Genomic DNA, 22,829 nt, shown 5'->3' with positions numbered 1-22,829 from the left:
ACTGTAATTACAGCCAGTGATCATGGATCTATTCATCAGCCCTCTTCCTCAGGGCGTCAACTGACCTCCAACAATATCACCATGAGACAGAGGGAGGGAGAGAGGAGGATTGGAGGGAGGATGGGCGGAGGGAGGAGAGGACACCAGGATGGAGGAATGCTGAGAAGAAAAAGGACAGGCGGGAAAAAAATAATGGGTTGCAGGCAAATATGGGAGAAAGTGGATAGGAAGTGATATACAGATTGGCAGGGTACATGTTTATGGGCCTGGAGGTCTGTTTGTTGGGGTCTGATTCATTCATGAGTGTGTGTGCGTGTGTGTTTGTGTGTGTGAGACGTGTCCAGCCGGTTCACCTTCCACCACAGTCTCTTGTGTTGACCTTACCTGCTGCTTCACTGCTGCATCATTAGGATGAGTTATACACCATTACGGCTCTGCTGCTATCCGTGGCTGCTGGTTGCAAACACAACACACACATACACACACACACACACACACACGTATGGATGCACTTACACACACATGATGGACATACTCACAGGCACACACCAAATCACAGCATCCTGTGTGAAAACAGCATGCATAAGTTATGTGCACCAGGCTGTGAGGTGAAATAGGAAAGCAGTGAGGAGTGATCCGAGGAGGAGAGGAAAATAAAAGGAAAGGGATGAACTTTGTGGCGTGTGTGAGACGGCTTTGTTCTCTTTGTTATCAAGAAATGTGGTGAACATCCCTGTAAGACTTAATTATTATGAATACACACATGCACCCACAAACACACACAAACTAAAAAGCATCTAACACCCTGAGATACTCATGTCATTACTGAGCTGAGAAGCTGCATAGCGACAGCTATTTTTAGTTTCGGTAATTCTGAAATTCTGTTTTAATCTTTGAGTTTTAACACAGTATGAAATTAAATGACAGTTTGTAGTGTTAACAATAAAACAGACATGCTTTAAAGAAATACTGTGCAGGATTTTCTTAAAAAACAAAACAATGTATTAACTCATACAGAAGTAATCCCTCTCAATCATCACTTAAGACCTACAAGAAGTGTGTGGCGGTGTATTTCTCTGCAGAGACTCTGCCCTCTGCCTGTATTATCTTCTTATTTTCTTCTTATTCTCTGTGTTCAGGATGTTTATGGGCGTGTACATAGCGACCAGGGGCCAGACAGTAAGCAGCATGCATCCACAGTGTTGAGAAAAACGCAAATATAGTGAGGTGACACAAAACGAGAGTGAATCTGGAGTTGGCTTTTACTTTCACCTTCGCTGTTGAGTGTGTTCACAAACAGAAACCAGCAATTCTGTATACCACTGGTTCCCACCTGGTCCAGCCACGGGGTCCAGATTTCTCTTTAGTCATTAGTTTAAGGTCCACACACTTTAGAATATTCAACGTCATACTTGTGTTTGGCCATGTCATCGTGATAGTTAGCTGTCTCTGGCAAGCAGCTGTCCATTAGTCACTCGCTCTACAGCAGGAAACAGCACTTCAAAATAAAATTATGCCAGAAATTCACTGTACTTCAAAATATAAAGTGTCTTTAACAAACTTGAGACTTGCCCCTGAGTCACATGCGTTCCATTCAGAATGGACCCACGACCCACTTTTGGACCAGCTGGAAACCACTACTGTATACCTTTAAACAGCTGCTACATTTTTTATTCATTTATCTATTTTGAGGTTGAAGTTTTGAGGTTTTTCTGTTTTTTTTTGTCATTCTGTAGCTTTCCAGTGGTATTCCTTATGTATACTAATCCTGATAAATTTTGGTCTAAGAAGGTATATTTTAGTGTCAAAAGGCCATTTTCCTAAGCCCCTCTTAAATAATTTTCCTGTGTGACCTGATCTACGTTTCTGCATGATGACGTCATGTTAATTTGGTTCCGAAAGTCACACAATTACACAAACTAAACTATCTAGGCAGCGGTAGACCAGTTACTTCCATGTGCTGTGAGGTAAAATTACTGTTTCTGTCAATTGAGCCTGGTGGCTTTGAAGAGGGTGATATAGCAGCCTTAGTTCCCCGTTGGAAAGGGCTGTCTGATGACGAGGTAAAGTAGTTAAAATAATCTGGATATAGCCTATATGTTTTGCTGCCGCCCCAGTCCATAGCCACCAGACTCCTTTGACAGGAACAGTAATTTTACTTCCTAGAACACAAGGAGTTGCTGGTCTGCAGCTGCCTCTGATCAGCATGTTTGTTTAAGTTAATGTGGGGTCCATGAGTGGTGGCGGCGGTCGTTATCCTATATGCACCATGCCTACATTCTTTTAAATGATTTGTACAGTTGGGAGTTTTGGATTAGCGGAGCCAGTCTATCATCTCCCGCCTCTTTGCCAATCACAGGAATGTATAGTACATGCATGGTCATTGTTCCACTGGTGACGTAATTTCTGAGAGAGCTGTTTTCTATTAAACATTGTGACATATCTCTAAGTTTTCCCAACATTTTTTTGAGTGGTTTAATAGATCAGCCAGTGCAAGAACTTTGCTCATGTCTCTACGTCATAGTGGAACACATGGACCGCGGAACGCATCTGAACAAGGGGGGGCCATAATTTCAAGTCACGCGCAGGGGGTGGGGGGGCATATGCATTGAAACAGACAATATTACTGATGTATTAAATAACGTTGCGGAGCACTTGTATTCCAACGCCACACAGTCACATCTACAGTACACGCATGAACACGAACACATGCTTGCCCAGATTAACCCCTCTAATCCCACTCTAACATTCACACACAACAGGCCAAGCCTATTTATACATAAACGCACAGATGAGGCCACAGTGGAAGCTGGAGTAATTTGATCATTTTGTTTTTTCTGTTTACTTGAAGAAAATCAGATATCGACTTCTGTCTCTTCATTTTCCCAGATGCAGCCAGCGCAGGTGCCCACCGTTAGCTCGCGACGAGTTTTTTTTAATCGGCAGCAGTTGGTGAGAGTGAGTGAAGGTGTGTGGTGACTTGGCTCGTAAAAACACAGCTCCTGCTCCTGCCCGCTCCGCTGAATTTCTGACCATTACCGCCCACAACCGCAACGTGTGTGTTACACTCCCGCCCGCTCCCGCAATGTGTATGTCCACTCCCGCCCGCTCCCGCAATGTGTATGTCCACTCCCGCCCGCTCCCGCAATGTGTATGTCCACTCCCGCCCGCTCCCGCAAAACTCTGAGAATTTATGCCCGCACAATAACAGAGATGCATTGATTCTGTGTCTTCTCCCATCTCGCAGGAGAAAACACATCATTTTATAGGCTATTAATAAAGAGATTCATGGGGTTGTTTGTTTCGTTTCCCCAGCCTGCATGTCTTTTGACGCACTGGTCAAGAATAGCGCTCCTATTTCATTGTTTTCATTTAGTTTTTAATGAAATAAAGGCTGTTTCATATTCTATTCTCCTCCTCTGTATTTATTTAGGCTATTTTTCTACCTTTATATAATCACGCAGTGATTGAGGTTAAGGCAAGCCCAGCGCCAGGATGAAGTTACTGAGGGGGCGGTTAAAAATTACGAGGGGGCAAATCTTTATTATGCAACATAGGTTCACACAGTGAGTTATGAAGAGCGCGCAGACGTGCGTAATAGTCGCTGGTAATGAGAGCTCGTCGCTGGTGAAACACAATAAACTGCACGTCTTCTTTCATGTTTGTCTCATGACAGATGGAGCTGACAGACAGACAGACAGACAGACAGGTGGAGCAAGCGGCAAATTGGTATGAAAGTTGGTTCAGGGCATATTCGTCCATTTATGAATAAATATGGAGTGGAAACGCTCATGCATGTGCACCAATATCCTGTGTTGACATCCCGTTGCTAGGCTACATCTTCTTCTTCTTATTATTTTTCTTCTTCTTCTTCAACTGTTGGCAAACAGCGAATTGGCCCATTACCGCCACCAACTGGTGGAGTGTGGATCAAAATGACTATTACTATTTGCGTTGGGTCCCGCCGGGTCCCAACGCAGCCCTTTATGTCAGAGTACAAAAGTTACCCGGGCCATGGCCGCCCTGGCCCCCCCGGTTCCGCGGTCTATGGTGGAACATTACAGTGCACATGTGTTTACAGAGCTGTGAATAAATGGATTGCCAAATACTAAGTTATAGAGCGCACTGGACACTGGTTTAGTTTTTGCTGAGACAAGGCGTCTGAGCTAAGTTCACCCGTTCGCCCTTTGGTGGCTTATTTAGATATATTTTATTCCTGAAAGTCATCACAGACACGACTACATTATTTGACCAAGTATGAATACTGTGGGTGTGTGTGGCTGGCTGTGTGTGGTGTATTTGGCCTTCTGCGTGACTCTTTTGCAAATATGAGCTACTGTAGGAGAGCTGCAGTGATAATTGAGCAAACCTGGCCTGTTGGCTGGTATTTGAAATGCATGTGGTGGGCTTATCAGAGTTTTATGGTGCTGTTGTATCTGTACAAAAAAAGAAGAAGAAGAAAAAAGAATCAATCTGTTCTGTGCCCTGGTACTCTGTTTGCTTTTCCAAACTGAGATGTGTGCCAACTGCATCCACTGTAGGTAATACACCGACTATGGATCCATTAATCATGGGCGGATTATGAGACAATGAGCACAGACATGCAGAAGGCCTCACCACTTCTCCTCTGTAGGAGCAGGATACACTGAGCCCCTTGTAGTTGTTGTTTTGTGTCTCTTTGTAGTTGTTACGCATCTCTCTGTTGTTTTGTGTGTCACTGTGATAATTTTTTGTCTGTTTGCAGTTTTGTAGGTCCCATTTGTAGTAGTTTTGCGTCTCCTTGAGTTGCTTTGGGTCTCTTTGTAGTCAGAGTGTGTTTGTAGTTGCTTTGTGTCAATTTATAGTCATTTTGACTCTCTTTTTTTAGTCATTTTGGGTGTCTTTGTAGTCATTTGTAACCTCAGTAGTTGCTTTGCATCTCTTTGTAGACATTTTGGGTCACTTTATTGTCATTTTGTGTCTCTTTGTAGTTGCCTTATGTCTCCTTGTACTCATTTTAAGTGTCTTTGTGGTTGCTTTGTGTCTCTTAGTAGTTATTTTGAGTCTCTTTGTAGTCATTTTTTTTGGTCTCTGTACTTAATTTGCCCTTTTTGCAGTCACTTTGCATCTCCTTGTAGTTGTTTTCTGTCTGTAGCCATTTTGTGCCTTTCGTAGTCATTTTGAGTCCCTTTGTAGTCATTTTGTGTCTCTTTTAAGTCATTCTGTGTCTCTTTGTGGTTGCTTTGTGTCTCTTTTTCGCCATTTTGTGTCTCTTTTAAGACGTTCTGTGTCTCTTGGTGGTTGCTTTGCTTCTCTTTGTAGTCATTTTGTGTCTCTTTGAAGTCTTTATGTGTCTCTTTGTAGACATTTTAATCTCTGTAGTTGCTCTGAGTCACTTTGTAGACATTATTCGTCTCTTTGAAGTCATTTTTGTGTCTCGCTGTTGCTTTGCTTCTTTTTGTTGTACTCATTTTGTGTCTCTTTGAAGTCATTCTGTGTCTCTTTGTGGTTGCGTTGTGTGTCTTTTTCGCCATTTTCTGTCTCTTTTAAGTCACTGTGTCTCTTGGTGGGTGCTTTGCGTCTCTTTGAAGTCATTCCGTGTCTCTTGATGGTTGGGAGGGCGGTCCTGACACTTTGGGCCCCTGGGCCTGTTCAGGCCATGCTACTAATGTATATTCAGTATGACTTTTAATCTCAATGAGTTTTCACCTAGTTAAATAAAAGTTTAATAATGAAATATCACCATCTTCTATCTCTAAGTTCAAATCTTTCAAGCTAACACTTTCTTTACTCTCCATGCTTATGCTGTCAGCTAATGGCAAGTGTGCAGGTTTGAGGAGGGCAGGGCATCAGAGCTGTAAACTACCTCACTGCTTTTTGGTAACAGCTGAGTCTCCATTTGAAAAACACGGAAAATAATGCAGATGGACCCGCCATTTATTCATGCTTTGTACGTCCCCTGAGCCACTTTTGTATTGATACGTTTTCACTGTAATTCTGTCGTGTCAATACTTAAAGAGTTAAGTTATTATAGAAGCACTGACGTCATGCTAGCTTTTCTCTGCAGCATTTCCACATTATTATTTGTCTGAAAGCTCCCAGTGTATTGTTTTATCTGCACGGCTCCAGTAACACAGTTGCACAGAACAAATGTGCTCTTGATAAAGGCCTGTCCTAATTTCGGAAAACCTAAATACAGACTTTGTTTCGGTTGACACAGCAACCCACCTTTTTAGTGTCATGATTCATTGCCTTTGCAGTAATCAGCATCTGTTCTCTCATTTTATAATTTTTTTTTTTTTTTTTGCAGACTTCCCACTGCTTCTTGTTACCGCTTAACATTTAACAAACTCGCACACACCGAAACATCAGCATATGAATACATCTCCCTTAAAGATCCTAGGTGCCACATTTTTTGGGGACTGTTAGCAAAACTATTTTTGAGTGATGGCGTGTGTGGCTTTGTGTGTGTGTATGTACGTCAGCCTCAGCCTGATACACATGGGCCTACTGGGACCACCCAAGCAGATGCTTCATTTACAAAATTATGCATTTAGGGCAGAGAAATAGGTCTGAACCGGGGGAGTTTAGGGGAGTTACAGAATGAGACCAGAGAGGACTGAAGCCATCAGTGTGACATCCCGCTGTGAGCTCTACATTGTTCTTTAGAAACTCCTGCCCTGTATGGTAATCTGTCAGAGAAGAAGAGGCAAAGAAAGGAAAGAAAGAAGGCGAGAGAAGATGCACCGATGCCCTTTTGCCATCTCCCGAGCTCTTTTCCCCTCTTTAAGTATTCATTAAACTGAGGCAGAAGTTTCTAAGGGCAGCTTGGACACTATACCTCCTGCCGCTCATCTACTCACATCACTGATCATCATTTCTTTCTCTCTAAAATGGAAAAACACAACAACAGGGAAAGAGCATTGTTGACTCCCTTTATATACTTCTACCCTGCTTCATCACTTTTTCTCTCTCAAACCACATTTTTCTCTCTAACCAGCAGCGTTGGCAGTCCTCCACTGACACACATGGATGAACCAAGTTCTGGATGAAGTTTTTCATGCTCAGACTGAACATTCTTGAGTTTCCCAAATGGCAGCAGCTCGTCTTCTAACCCAACATGAGTGATTTTAAACGAAATATTGCGTGCGAATCTGCCACACTAAGTGCTCACTGTGTGCTTTTAAGTGTGTGTGTGCGTTTTCTCCAGTGGCAGGTGTTGGTTTCAGAGCGTCTGAAAGCGTTGTCCTGCAGGGACGACCTCTTAGTGTGTGTGTGTGTGTGTGTGTGTGTGTGTATGGTTCTTATAGGCCACTTCAATTCGTAGTCTCCGCTGAGTAACATGAGAGGTTTCCTGTAAGCAGGCTGTGTGTTTCTGTGTGTGTGTGTGTTTAGCCCTTGACAGCATTTTCATCAAAAATCACACAGCTTCCCATCAGAGACGTAAGTGAAATACAAATAGGAATAAATTCTCTGGCATCATCATACTTCATGTCGACATCACTCTACAAGCATGATCAAGAGATTCTGACACACGTAAGACACAGGACACAAACATTTTCAGAGTGTGTATTTTTTCCCCATAAAAAGTCCCAACGACACTCAGCTGTACTACTCACATACCAAATGATGGCATTTCTAAGTAGCCTAGCTTATTTTTTAACTGAACATAGACGGTATAAAAATAGTGGACGTAGCTTCAGTGATGTCACCCATTGGCTTGTGGACTCCTGTCTTCAAGTCTCGAGTTTGCGTTTTTGCGGTTGCCATTTCAGAGTTTTGGAGCTTTAAGTGACCATATTTGTATGAGAGGGTGGAGCTGCGGAGGACTGAGGGGTGGGTCTGACTGAGAGCCTGAGAACACTATCGGCAGACAGCCTGTCACTCGAAGCATCCACGGCCTTAATTATGCATAACTCTAAGCCTTAACAATTTTTAAAGGTAGGTAACTATGCAGGGTTGTCGTTTACAATTTGTAAACATGCCCGATGAGTTGAAGTTAAGTGACTCACTCTAGTTTGGTGTTTCAGCTTGGTATATTTACATTATTTTTGGCACTGTGTCTCTTGGATGCCTGCTGCTTGGCACCTGGTTGTGACGTTTTTATAAAGCCTTGAACTCAGCAGAGCACTGTGGGGTATACGCACATAAAAGCACAGAAAATACGAAGAAGATAAGAAAATAGGGGCAGAGTCTCTGCAGATAAATACAGAACCACACACTTCTATATCCTCCTGAGACCTGAACTTGTGTTTGGTATGCATTTCTAATTTCTCCTAGCTATTTTGGATGAGTAGGACTTGATAAGTATAGTCTCAATGTCCTCAAACGAAACAACAATAAAGTCCTAATATCCTCAAACGAGATGACAATAAAGTCCCAATGTCGTCAAAGGAGTACTTTTTATTGCTATTGTACGGCATATCAAACTACAATAGTTATTAATCATAAATGAACAAGTTTCAACCATAAAATGCGATCAGGTTTTGGACCTACTTTTGTGTTGAGATTGGCTGTAGCTCTTACTACCACTACATAGCACAAAAAAGTGTCCATGAATGAGAACAACAGGTCTAAGTTAAGAAGAATGAAGTATATAGTCCAGTAAACCCAAAATGTGATGTCCTCATATGAGGACACAGAGTCTCAGGAGGACACGGCTATAAGTGGTAATTGAGAGAGATGAGTCTATACACTGTTTTTTTTTTTAGGAAAATCCTGCATTGTTTGTCTTTAAATGGGTGAGTCATATAAAAACGTATCCCCATACAGTTGTCATGAATGGGGAAATTAGCTATGAAGATCCAAACCATTTTTGTACCAGGCTGTAAACATGTTTATTTCAGCTGCAAAGTTTAGCATTTTAACATGGGGGTCTATGGGCATTGACTTGCTCTTGGAGCCAGCCTCATGTGGCCTTTAGAGGAACTACAGTTTTTGGTACTTTGTGTTGGCTTCATTTTTTAGCCCTGGAGGTTGCCGCTTGCTGAAATATCAATATGTGGCATGCTTAGCTAACACATGTATTGACAGTGACATAAGGGAATTATATCTGTCACGTAAACTAAGCAAAGAGGGTTAAATGCATTAAACCGCGTGTCTTCGTGTGTGTGACAAACTATTACTTTGCCGAATTGAATCATTCAGTTCAGTTCAGTTCAGTTCGGTTCAGTCTGCAGTTTGCTTCTTTTTAAAGCTACGCAGTAATATCACCTTTTAAATGTACCTCAGTAGGTACATTTAAAAGGTGATATTAAATGTACCTCAGTAGGTACGTTAGTAATGCAAATGCCTCACCCATAATAATGACGTGTTATTCAAAATTGACTCTGACTATCTTCAGTTTAGTAGTTTAGCTTTAGTTCAGTAAAAAAAACTAGTGCAAGTTCTGTACTAGTTTTGTCACAATACTGGAATTTTTAACTTAAGCACAATGCCTTGAAACATTTCTGATACCATGGGCAAAAAATTGACATTGAGGGCAGAATAACATTTTTATTAAAGATAAATACGACAAAGCAATGAGAGAGAAAGCGCAGCTGGTACCGGTGTACCGATACTGTGAAAAATGAGTGTTGCACTGTTTCAAACATTCAGAGTCATTATGTACAGATAAATCCATATTTTGACAACACTACTCTGTATATAAGGTTAATAGTTAAGCATCATATTATCACATTCTGATTATGTCTATGGCTTTTGTAGTCTTTCAATAAACTTTTAATGAGAAAATAATCAGCTGAGCTGACAGCAGTGCTCTCAGTCACCAGTCAGGAGCTCCACTAGTAACAATGAGGATTCAGTCAGTTCGGTTCAAAAATTTGTTGCGAGACCTTTGTTTCGTGCATGTACTAAACACTTCTAATTGCAATTCTCCAGAGCCCAAGGTAACATCCAACCATGAATACAAAAAAATCTGCAGAACATTTAAAACGCTTTAAAACACAGAAAATCCTCACATTGGGAAGCTGGAACCAGAGAATGTTTAGCTTGATAATTAATTGCTGATGAATTGTCAGTTTTTTAATAACAGAAATGACTAGTCTTATCATAACATTCATGTCAGGAGAGTGACCAGCTGAGCGTTCATGTCAGTAACGAAGAAGGTAATGAGTGGAAGCAGGAGGGAGAGAGGAATGGAAGGGGAGGAGAGACACAATCTAAATATACCAGCTGAGGGCGGTGGAGAGGAGGAAAAAGCACCGGTCCTCTGAAAACCACAGTGGGATGAAAAATTAAGTTGAGAGGAGCAGGAGAGAGAGAGAGAGAGAGAAAGAGAAAGAGGGAGGAGTGGAAGAGAGAGAAGGAGAAAGTGCTTTTACCGCCGGTCACTTTCACCTGTCTGTCTGGGAGATGGACGGATGAAATCAGACTCCTATTAAAGTGCACTGGAAAAGTAGAACCTGCATTCTTCCTCTGTCAGTGAGTCCAGAAACAAGGGAATAGCTGCGCCCTTTTTCCTGCACAGCCCAGGTAGTTATCCCTAAGCATCTGAGGCTCAGTGGCTCCTTATTGTTTTATACTCTTTGATGAGACTCTAACTGAGCTGCCTCACTCCCTAATGTTGCTTGCTCAGCAACATCGTCAGAAAAAGTGGTTTTACTTTTAACTGTTGTTCTTACTCGGCAGAACAACCATTACATTTGTCAACAAAGGCTTATAGCATTGGATGGATTTCCACTTTGCTAGCAGTTAGATAATCCCAGCCAAGAGGCTACAAAAGTTTGAAAAAAAAAAACTGGATTGAAATTGAATTTAAGAAGCTATTTCTTCCCCCCCTGGATTATTTTTTGGTCCGTGCTCTCCCATGCTTGACGCTATCCTCTCTCCCCGCGTCAGGGACCACACAGTGGAGGCCATTTGCATTTTGCTTTAATATATTTCCTAAATTCCAAAGCTTCAAGAGATCCCTACTTTGCATTTGTTTATTTAGTTCAAAGTGTTTTTTCTGTTATTGCCCAAGAACCTTGCAGAAAATTGAAGTGTAGTCAAAATGTGATAGATAAATATGAAAGTGGTGTGCTGTGTATTCTATGGAGAGAGGGACTTTGATGTTATTTTTGCAGTGTTAAGCCAGCTTATAGCTATGGTGTAGCTCGCGCCTGTAGGTGAGGGCTGGCAATTCCCTTCTTCTTTTATTGTCTGATGCTGTTGGACTTGTGGGTGATAGAAAGGCTCAGACAACATAACTGCGTTTACCACCTGGATCTGCACTGTCAGCAGACACACTCTGCAGCTGTGTGTTGTTTCTGTATGTGTGTGTGTGTGTGTGTGTGTGTGTGTGTGTGTGTGTGTGTGTGCGTGCGCGTCTCCCTGTGTGTTTGACCTGGGGATGTTTTAGGGCTGGCTGTGTCGTGTGTGGACGATGGATTTGTAGTGACATCAGGATTTTTACCTCGCGGTGCAGCGAGTTCTCCAGGTTAGCACAGCGAGCAGCAGACAGAGACAGAACGAAAAGAGGGAGAGAGGGGGGAGATAGATGGAGTGTGACACCCTTGGGTCGAATCAAGCTTTAGGGATGTGTAGGGGACACACATGTAGCAGCAGGCAAAAGCTGATTTGAAAGATGGGAATGTCACGTCTGTGATGTGCACTCTGCTGAAGTCATAGAATACAGCTAACTAGTGAAAGACTGATAAGAGGCCTCATTTTCTCTCCCTTTTCTCTCCATCTTCCTCCCTATTTCCCCCCACCGACACACACACACACACACACACACACAGTGTTGAGTTTCCACAATGCTTGTTAAATTGGAGGCTTAATTTGGAGCCTCTGGCTTTCTCCACAGGTCACATGGAGTGAATTTATCCACAAAGGCCAAACTGTGGATTTCATTAATAAAAGACACATAAAACACACACTCATGTATACATACATACACACACACACACACACACACACACACACACACGCTCCTGGCAGGAACAGAGAGGCCTAATCAAGCCGAAACCTCCCGAGGTTGCAATTAGCTTTGGAAAGCCACAGTTTTTACTCTGGCTACAAAACAAAAGCCTTCCATTAAGTTACCAGAATACATAGATTTCCTCTGACAAATCATCACGCTCTTGTGTTCCATCCATTTAAATCCATCCACTGCTGTGTGCTAACTTAGCCACTTCACGTTTATTGTACCACTGCAGAAATAAAGCACAGGTGACCTGCAACTTTTCATAGCTTTTCTGCTTGTAGTACAGCACTAATGTTTTGATCTTTAAACCTTTTTTAGTTGGCAGATCTGATTGTGGTCTATGTGTGTGCAAGTCATGCCAGGAACTTACATGTACTTCCCCGGGAGTTAGAACATAATTCCTCCCGGTCACTTAACACAAACTTTCCCAGGAGTTTGAGTATAACCACGCGGTCACTTGACATATTCCCGGGAGTTATACATCCCGGGAAAGTATGTGCTAAGTGACTGCGAGTTATACTCTAACTCCCAGGAAAGTATGTGTTAAGTGACCGGGAGGAGTTATACCCTAACTCCCGGGGAAGTATATGCCAAGTGACCACGTCGTTATACTCTAACTCCTGGGAAAGTATGTGGTAAGTGACCGGGAGGAATTATGCTCTAACTCCTGGGAAAGTACATGTAAGTCCTCGGGAGTTATATGCTAAATCCCGGGAAAGTGGGCGAGAGGTACACTCTGAAACGAGGGCTGTCTTATAAAGTGTTACCGAATTTTACCGAGGACTGAGTCCTAAATCCAAGGATGCATGTGTGTATCCTCTTGCCCTGCCTCTGTAGGATACTTGTTGTCGTCCTACCAAGGAAGGATCCTTGACTTTGAGAAACATCAACAGTCATGACAGTTTCACGCAGCATTGCTTTGATGATCAGCTAAGAATCCCACCTATTGACCGGGTACTATCTACAGTAGAAACAAAATAAAGAAAAGCACTGGTTCCAAAAGAACTACGCAGTGAAAATGAGGCCTACCAGTCTACAACCAGCAGCTAGCAGCTCCACGAAGGACCGAAGTGGTGGCGTGACGAACCGACTGACAGACACACAGACTGGTATTTCCCTTTCAAGGGCCATGCTGTTATAGCACAGCTGAAAACACATCAGCATCTCAGAAGACTATTTTCCCTTGGTTCAGACTAACCAGCTAGTTGGGTTTTCTCCAGCTCCAGTAAATTCACATAATATAATCTACCGAGTGATGAGGAGAAAGTAAGAAACTGTGAGATTTGGAGAATAACGAATTTTAACAAGAAAAAGTAATGCCACGAGTTAAACATTAAATACCATCAAATATTCAATACAGTCACCAACCAATGTGCAAGTCAAATTATTTCTGACTCATGATACCAACTGACATCTTGTCTTCATGGCCTTATTGTTCCCGTCCCTCTTCGTCATCCTTGTACCGTTCACTTTGGTTCTTCACTTCCCTTGTACCCACTCATCTCCTTTCCTTTCATCTCTCCTTTCTATCATCTGTGTGTCCTTCTCGTTCCTCTCCGCTGCCTCTTGACGATATCAGACAATACCTTCCATTTTCTTTTGATACTGTTACTTTGAATAGCTCAGCACGCTACTGCGAGTATCCTCATGACCTTAGCGACGGTACCACTCCACAGGAGAGTGAGATAGTCATCTCTCTGTTAAATTCTCAGGATGACTAAGATCCATATCTATTGTTCCTAATTCACTGTCGTACAAATACCAGTGACGTTTGTGTGATGGAGGAGAGACACACACACCTCATGAACAAAGAATGAAACAGTCACAGCGTGTTGGGATCAAGTGTTTCAACACTGATTGGTAGAGAAGTGTGTCAGTGTCCTCAGTGGTGGTGGAATGTAAGTACATTTACTTGAGGACTTTACTTAGGTACAATATTAAAGGGCCATTGTGTAATATTTGGCATGGTTTATTGTCAAGTCTGAATCTGAATCTGAATCTTTTGCCCATTAATATGTTTATATAAGTGTATAATCGCGATAAAATAAAATTCGTTTGGTTTTCGTAGCCTTATAATTATGCTTTTATACATACATATATATATATATATATATATATATATAGCAAGAGCCTTGCTTTAGAGAGGTCGCCATCTTGCGCCGCCATGTATGTAAGGCAGCCCCAGCGGACAATCCAGCCAGCCAGAGAACGCGTTCGTGTTTATAAATAAACCAACGAAGACAGCGGGAGGAAGGAAGAAGGAGGAGGAAACATTCAAGATTATAAATACAAAATATAATCAACAAATAATTTATGATGTATTTTATAAAATATATGGAATATATATAGTTAAGATAAGCCCCGCCTTTACCTGCTGCAAAATTAGGGTGGTGTTCACATTTATCATAAATAATAATAATCAATGATACAACAGCCTATACGATATTCTGAAACGGGCCTTTCTGCATAATGAGTTAATATTTTTGTGCTTTTCTTAAGTAAGATTTTTAATGCAAGGCTTTTACTTGTAATTTACTTACTTGTATTTCTATACTGTTGTATTGTTACTTGTACTTAAGTAAAAGATCTCATACTTTTTCCATCACTGGTCCTTAGTCTTATTTTTGGCAACTTCCTCTTCTCTCATCTCTATTCTCTATTCTATCTCTTTCCCAGCTGAATGAGAAACACCATCAAAGCGGTGACTTAAAGTTGATGTTTTGTAACACTGGCTGATAAAAGGCGTAGCAACGTACATTTTACAAATCGAGCAGCTCATTTCACCGTTGTTAAGTTCAAGCCACGGATATATTCTAAGCCAGTTCACCTGAAATATGTCTTTGGACCGCTGCTTCACCTTGGAATCGTTGCTGTTGACTGTCTGAGCAGCCTGAGGATTACTGTTGTTAATGATGACATCACTGGCACTGGCGTTTGTGCCAGTCCTTTTGGGTTCTGATGTTTTTGTCTGAGCTTAGTTAGTTGACATCATTGAAACCTGTCTACAGAGAGATGCTGCAACAGCAGAAGGGGCTCGTAGCCTTGTAGACAGAGAGAGAGAAAGTGTGCCATGTTGTCCAGGGGGTTGAAGTTGTTCTGTCTGATGCAGCATTTTGGTCAGTTCGCCCACTGGTCACAGTCCGCACAGGTGCAAACGTTGGCTGAACATTATTAGACATCACTGTAAATGTGTGTGGGAATTTCCCCCATATCAAGTGCTAGATTTGCAGTAATTCAGGCTGTGTATATGCGTTTTAGTTCTGGTCAGGTTCATGTTCAGACTGACTTTTCATTAACCTAGAGGAGTAAAAATAACTTATGCAGGCTGACAGGTAACTGAGTGATCGGACAGTTTTGGTGATTGTCATCCTGCATCTTCAGGAACCTCATAGGAAATCAGATTTGCTTATGAGCATTGTTAGAATTATTAGACTGCAAACCGACTGCATGTTATAAATGATGACTCACAGGTAGAGACAGGATAAAAGAGAAGCATCTCCGACAACAAGATGTTGTTTGATGTCTGTCTTTAACTGTCATGTCTTTTGGTGTTGTTGTATTTGTCTGACAACTGCCACAGACACAAAAGGAAGGACAAGAAAGAAAACCAACTAACTAAACTAAAGAGGGGATAATACTGTGACATCACTATGTGAAAACACAGTCTTTAATGGACCTGAGGCACCAAAGTAATGGAGTAGGAGATGCAGTCTCTGCATGCTGCTGTTTAACTGCTTTTGACTGTCTGACTGATTACGGAAAATACCTGCAGCTACATGCCAACGTGCACATGTGTTACTATGACTGCCCATTGTAAAAATATTAGGGCTGGGCATCGTTTAAAAAATTACAATACCAATACCATTACCCTTAAAGTGATACTGATACCAATAGAGTACTTCATTCATTGGGTACTCATAATACTGTCTTTCTTTCATGTTTTGGTGGCATCTTGGCATGCTGAACTGCCAACTCCATTAGTACACCACACTCAACTTCACCACACCATATACTATATGGATTGTAGAGGCTGCTGCCGGAGCATGAGCTGGGGACAGTTGCAAAAGTCCACCCAGCTGCACACAAGGTGAAAGGCACAAGTGTTAGCATCACATGGATAACATTACTGAATGATTATTAATGGCATTTAACAACAAAGTTAAGCCATTTCAGCTTAACGGCTTGGCGTTTGCTGTTAGCCATTGTTGGTGTGTTAGCTCATGCTAACTGGACAGACATGGAACTGACTGTTTGCCTGCAGAAGAGCAGCTCTGGAGATGGCATCAACAGAAAGTTCGCTAATCCATCGGGGAATCTGTATGGTCCAGGATTAGACCCCCGTCGCAAAAAAGTCAAATGCAGGGATAGTTTGACTGGAGACACCCTGATACTACTTGGTACTGAGTTATTTCGGTCAGTAAATTCAAAGGCACTGGGTACTGATACCCTGCCCTATGAATATAGAGAACATGTTTATTACACAGATCACAGTCAGCAGATGGATTTAATAGTAGTTTAGCAGTTGAAGTCAACACATATTTACTTTCAAAAAACACTGGTTGTTCTGTTTGCTTTCAGTCCATAATCACAGACAAGATTGATTGTTTGGTTGGGCAGCAGAGTTTAATTGACAGCTTTCACACCATCCCAACTGAACCTCACTAAGTCAGCAAATGCACCGCAGTTTGTTTCAACCAAACAGGAACAATATGAAAGCACCCTAAAAGTGGTTTATACTCTAGCTGCACAACCTGCTGCCTAAAAACAATCTACTCTCGCTGGCAAATTATGCCAATATTAAAACACTATAGATTCTGTTTTTCTGGATAAAAAATAATGTGGTGGCACTATATATCTTCTGTCAGCAAAATCACTTCACGTTAATTGCCACAGTAACTGATGTAGAGAGTACACGCATCCCATTTTCCAAATGGCGCATATCTCAGGGAATGGAAACTCCTTGAATATTAATGTTTCCACTACATTTTTCTCTTCGACCGCTGGGAGATCAACCAGAGCTCATATGCCCGTGAGATGTCTGTCCAGCTTTAGCTAAGATGCATGCAAACACATACACACACACACACACACACACACACACACACACACACACACACCCATGAACACACACACAAATACAGACTGGAGATATAGAAGGGGAAGCTGATCAGCCGCACGGAGCGGGGAGGGCATTCCAATGGGACTAATTAAAGGGATGGAACAGACTGCAGAACTCATCGGAGACCGCCACTCTTTCTCCAACTCTATCTATTTCTTCTCTTGCTCTTCCTTTTCTCTCTTGCTCCGATGTGTTCGGTTAATGAAAGCTACTGTACATCATCCAGGGTTACAGGATCCAATGCTGCTTTCTAGCCGCTATTCATACCGCCGGATAAGGAGTTCTACCTGATGTCTACGGCACCTGAAGGGGCTGCTGGAGACACATTTTCTCAACATGCATGCATGCGAACAATATGCAGATAGATTCAGAGAGCGAACAGAAGTGTTCTCAGGCAGTTAGCATGCAATCAGTTTTTGAATTTTAACAAACTCCCTAACTTACACCATGCAGTTTTCTTTAGTTTATCAATGCATGAAAGTGTCTGTTGTTTGTGTGTTTGTGCACATGTGTATGTGTGCACATGAATCACCATTGGCTGCTGAGTTTGATACTGATGGAGAGTCAAGCTGTTTAGATGCTATTGATCAGAACCCCATGTTCCTGGGCAGTCAAGCACACACACACACACACACACGCACATGCACACACAGCTCCCCTCCCTCTCTCTTTTCCTGCTCCTTTCTGAATCCATTTCTATATTGCACACCCACTCATTTCTGCGGCAGACAGACCAAACAACCAGCCAAAATGAAGTGGCACTGCATCATCACAAACACTGCTGTGTGTCTAAATGAGCTGGAGAGGAAGCAGGCCGCGTCTCTGCTTTGTCTCCTAATTATTTACTACTAGCAGAGCATAGGTGTGGACAGGAGGAAGCGGGAGAAGACGAGGGAGGGAGGAAAGAGAGGATATAGGGACGAGGATGAATGAGAGAAAAGACAAAAAGCGACAAAAAAGCGTATATGTGTTTGATTCTGTGTGTGTGTGTGTGTGTGTGTGTGTGTGTGTGTGTGTGTGTGTGTGTGTGTGTGTGTGTGTGTGTGATGCCCTCTAACCAGAAAAAGCCTTGGCTCAGCGTGTCTGGCTTTGCAGCTTCGCCCAGCTCTAGAAATGCATGGCTGCATAGTCAGATGACTCACACACCCAGCTCAGAACTCAAGCCAGGGCTTAACACACACACACACACACACTTCATCATGGCTCAAATGTACACATGCACGCGGATATATGCCCAAATACACACGCACATAACAACACATTAGCACATACAGAGATCCGACCAGCCGTGTGTATAATCTCATCTGCACTGAGCTAATCTGCACAGACTCTCACGCAAACCTGGAAAGTTTGGTTTGTTTTACTTACATCATCACATATCTGCTCACAAGTATTTCAAAAAATAGTTTTTTTTCTTTGCAACACCTTTCTGGCTCAATAGGAAAGAAAATCAATCACCATGAAAAGCATATAAAGAATGACTCAACATCAGGGATGTACTGGGACTAAAATCCAGCTCAGATCTTTCAGATGGAGAGGCCTTTGATTATTTTTTTCCAGCAGTAATTTGAACACTAATACAGTTTTTGTGAGACGAAGAGAATCTGGTGATGCTGAAGACACTTGAGGATGTCTTGATGACCCCTCGCCTACTCAGTTTGTATAAGCACCACTGCACTGCAACAAGACCAGGCCAGGGAAGCCGAGGTTCAATCAGTTCAATTGAACTCAAGTTCATTTGGCTCCTAAGTGCAGTTTGTTTGGGAACTTGGGTGTGCACCAAAACCACCTGGACCGAGACCTTCTTGAAGAGGTGGTCTGGCTCCAGTTTCAACCTAACTCTGGTGTGGTTCATTCGAGGTGAGAACGTGTTCCCCAATCCCCAATCCAAACCGACTACAGTCGCATTATGCATTGTTTGAGTTAAACAAGCACAAGTATGTTACAGTCCTAGTCCAATCCTGAGTCCCAGTTTACTGCCAACTACTGCTAACTCTGCCCTAAACGTGCACAGTCAGTCAATGGAGAGCTCAAATAGTTGCAAAAGATTTGTTACTTTGGCACATTTAGCTGCACCTTGCACTAGCATGTTTTGCTTTTTAGCTCCTAACTTTTCCACATCACACATTTCATTTTCATCGTCTGTCTTTTTTCTTTTAACCATTTTCGCAAATTACATTGAACAAAAAACTCAAGACAGATGGAAGCTCTTCATGATGGAAAAGACTGAGTCAATCAGAGTTAAACAAAAATGATGGTTAGTATTGAAAGTATTACATTGGCCCAGTCTGACAGGCAGCGTAACTTTATGAATATCGGCCGGTTTGGCCTGAAATGGATTGGCCTTGTGGGAGTCTTCACAAACTTCCCGATGGACACCCTCGGTAAACACTAAATCCACTTTTTGCAATGAAACTTCTTCATCTTTTTCAGAAAAGAAAACAAATAATGCAGTGCTTAAGACCAAAAGAAGTACAAGGCAGCACCATGTTCACTTTAATCTGGGCAAAAGATCCCATCAAAAATATATTAAGACAAAAACTTACTCTTGGAGAGTTGAACAAAGTGTTCTAGGCAAACCTACATCCTCCCAACCACTCAGATACACCCACTTCCTGTTTATTTTTATGTCAACATGGTGTGTTCAAGCTAAAATGGGTCGTTAAGTTTCTCTTCATGTTCTATCTTAGTCTCACACATTTGCTTTTGCACTGCTAGCCTCCTGCAGTTATTTATTCACACACTTTCACACACGAATACAAGCTTACTTACAAAACACAGTTTCCCTGGTGGAGAAAGAGTTTGTCTGTTGTGGAAGTTTCTGTCGACTCGGTGCTCAGAATACAAAGTGTTTTAATCATATGCATCCCTGCTCACCATCTCTCAATGCAAGCACCTGCCAGCATTTGGACAAAGAGAGAGAGACACACAACAAGAGAGTTTGTGTGTTTTTGTGTGTTATTCGTGATTGTTTGCGTCATCCCCGGAATAATATGATAAAAAAATAAATAAAGTCCATTATTAAAACTATATTGCTGTCTAATAATAAAAGATAATTCTTGGTTGGTTCTGTTTTTATTAGTCTGTTATTATTGGGTTTGTTTTGGGTTTTTATTGGAAAATTTTCATTATTGTTTTTTATTGGAAGTTTTATTGCCTCATTTATGTGTTTTCGTGTGTGTCAGACACACAATTCTCAGACCTGAGGAGGCTGTAAAAGCTTTGTACTGCTTTGGTTTGGATTACAATACTCTTCACTCAACAGATGCCATCTATTTGCAACCATTCAAATATACAAACACATACGCAGTAGTTAATCACTGGACAGCGACACTGTGGACGGTATTAACAGAACTTGGCTCATCTCTGTTTTTGACGTTGTTTTCTGGTTGGCGGCCAAGATGGAGAATTAAACAGAGTTTCCAAACCTACAAATACTGCTAGTCTCCTAACTTGTGATCTCCATCATTTCATCCTTTAGTTTCCCCCTCTCTTTCTGAGTCACTCACCATCTCCCCTTCTGCTTGAATGTATTTGCAGTAAACAATAATTTCCCCTGTGTAAGTGTTTCTTTCCTTTTGCAAGGCAAAGAAGTAAATGCAGGGTGTCTTTATGTTGTAGAAATGTTTTACGGGTATATACTTCAACAAAACTAATGCTTGATTTATGTTCGACTCGTTGTGCACAGCGTATGTGCACGTCTGATATTTTCTAACTCAGAATCAGGCTGTAGATGTAAGTCCTTGATACGCTCCCCTCTCCAGTTTGGAAGAATATTGGGTTGCCGTGAGGAGAAACCCACATTGAGAATTTCGCTTCAGCTCGTGTCTGTGGGAACATCCATGGGGAAAGCACAACTGAGGCTTAATGCCCGGTTCAATCTGTAAGCAGAAGCGCCGCAAAGTGCAACAATCTTCTGTGACTTGCGGCATCAGAAACCAACAAAAAAAGGCGTCCTTTGACGTTGTCATGATATGCGGCTTACACTATAACGGCAGCCGGCTTGGATAAACATAGTGGGACAAGGCCGAAAGCTAAGGCAGCGAAAGTCTGACTGGGATGAGCGGGAGTGGTGGTGGATGGGTCCAACAAACACCGACTTTCACCCGAGACAGCAGTGTTCATGTCCCGTAAGATTTTAAAGCCTGTTATTTTTTCCTTACCTAACCATGTGTGTTTGTTGTTGAAGGAAAAAAACATCAACTTGCATTGTTGTACTGACGTAGTGCATTTATTTTGAAAGAGAGTGTAAACGTTCAATCTTCTGTGAAAACGGAAGTGTATTTTGAAAGACAACAATACATGTAACAGGCAGAACTTGATATGGTGTCCCAGATGATCACCACCGAACGCACCCAGGGTACCTTGCACGTCGTATGTGGATGTGGAAAGTCTCTGAACAAATGTCAATATGTGATGAGGTTGGAGTGAGAATGTACCCCCTTCCTTTCAGTGCACATGCACATGCAGTTCACATTGGACATGCCATGACCATGAGCTCCATTGCCGACTCACGAACTGCAGCAACAGTTTCGGCATCTGGTCTTATTTTTACTGCAAACCGTGAGCAAATCTGGCTGGAAAACACACTGAGGATCGATTATAAACAATATAAGGGACATATAGATATGATATAAATGATCATATTATGATAAATGATATAATATGCTTCCAGGGCTTCAATGTATTTGTCAGCTGTGTGTAAATAGAGAGCAAGAGAGACAAGCGGACACACACATGCACACACAGACACACAAGCAGTTTTGCATGTGATAGGAACAGAGCAGGGAGGCAGAATCGCTTACTGACTGACAGACAACTGTGCTTCCAGTGTGAACAGCCAGGCGACTTCTGACGGGTGCCTGTGTGACAACTGACATATTAGGGCATCTACAGCCATGCCAATGGCTCTGTGAGGCTGTGTTGGCTAAATGCTAGCATGCTCTTAATGACAATGCTAACATTATGTTAACTATCTTATTCAATGTTTTACCATGCTAACATTTACCAGTTAGCACTAAGCACAGAGTACGGCTGAGGTTAGTGGCAGTAGTTCTGCAGGTAAACTAAAGTACTAGAAAAATGTACAATTGACTTGACGATGACTCACCAAAATAATCACAATTCAGTCTGAAGGGAACATGAATGTGTGAACCAAATTCCATGGCAACCCATCCAATAGTTGTTGAGACATTTTACACAAAGCCACAAATGTCAACCTCATTGTAAAACTAGAGGAAAAGTCAGGAGATCACTGGAGTTATGAGAATTTACCATCTGGGAACCATGAGCGTCTGTTCAAAATTTTATGGCAATCCATCGAATAGCTTTTGTGATATTTCTCTCTGGACCAATGTGACCTACGAGACTGACAGACACACCAACACTGCCATCTCCAGAGTCCTGCTGCTAGAATGGCTGAAAAGGCAGTAATGGGGAATATATCTGAATTTATATGCCATCAGCAGTTGAAAAACGTTATGCAACAAACAGTGTATTATAATCATTTTGTTTGTGTGTGTTGTCTAATGGAGTATTTGTGTTTCTCTCTGGCAGAATGCGGGAACGGGGTCCTTGCATTTGTGGAGTGGGTGTGTGGAGTCTACTGCTGTCCCTCTGTCTGGCCTCACTCACACAGGCGCACAGGAGCCACACAGGTAGGTGGATGTACGCCTGTTCATGTGTGTGTTTCTGTACAGCAGTGTTGTAGTCACGAACACCTAAACAGAAGTATGACCAAGAACAGAGTGTGTGGAGGCAAAACCAAGACTTTGAAGGGGTTGAGACTGAGTCAAGACCAGACCAGTGTGAGTCCCACTTGAT

General features: G+C 42.1%; 1 protein-coding gene across 1 annotated transcript in view; it reads left to right on the top strand.

Moving 5' to 3' along the window:
- Positions 1–22,829, top strand: part of LOC125891514 (chemokine-like protein TAFA-2) — a 126,901-nt gene that overhangs the window by 36,962 nt on the left and 67,110 nt on the right. Inside the window, exon 2 of the mRNA XM_049580863.1 lies at positions 22,563–22,663. Coding sequence (XP_049436820.1) covers positions 22,564–22,663 — 100 coding nt within the window. The 5' untranslated portion in view covers position 22,563. The remainder of the gene's footprint in view (positions 1–22,562; positions 22,664–22,829) is intronic.

The sequence above is a fragment of the Epinephelus fuscoguttatus genome, linkage group LG7 (assembly GCF_011397635.1).
Source record: "Epinephelus fuscoguttatus linkage group LG7, E.fuscoguttatus.final_Chr_v1".
Lineage (NCBI taxonomy): Eukaryota > Metazoa > Chordata > Actinopteri > Perciformes > Serranidae > Epinephelus > Epinephelus fuscoguttatus.
Note: the sequence above shows the minus strand (reverse complement) of the source record. Positions and strands in the feature narration are given on the sequence as shown.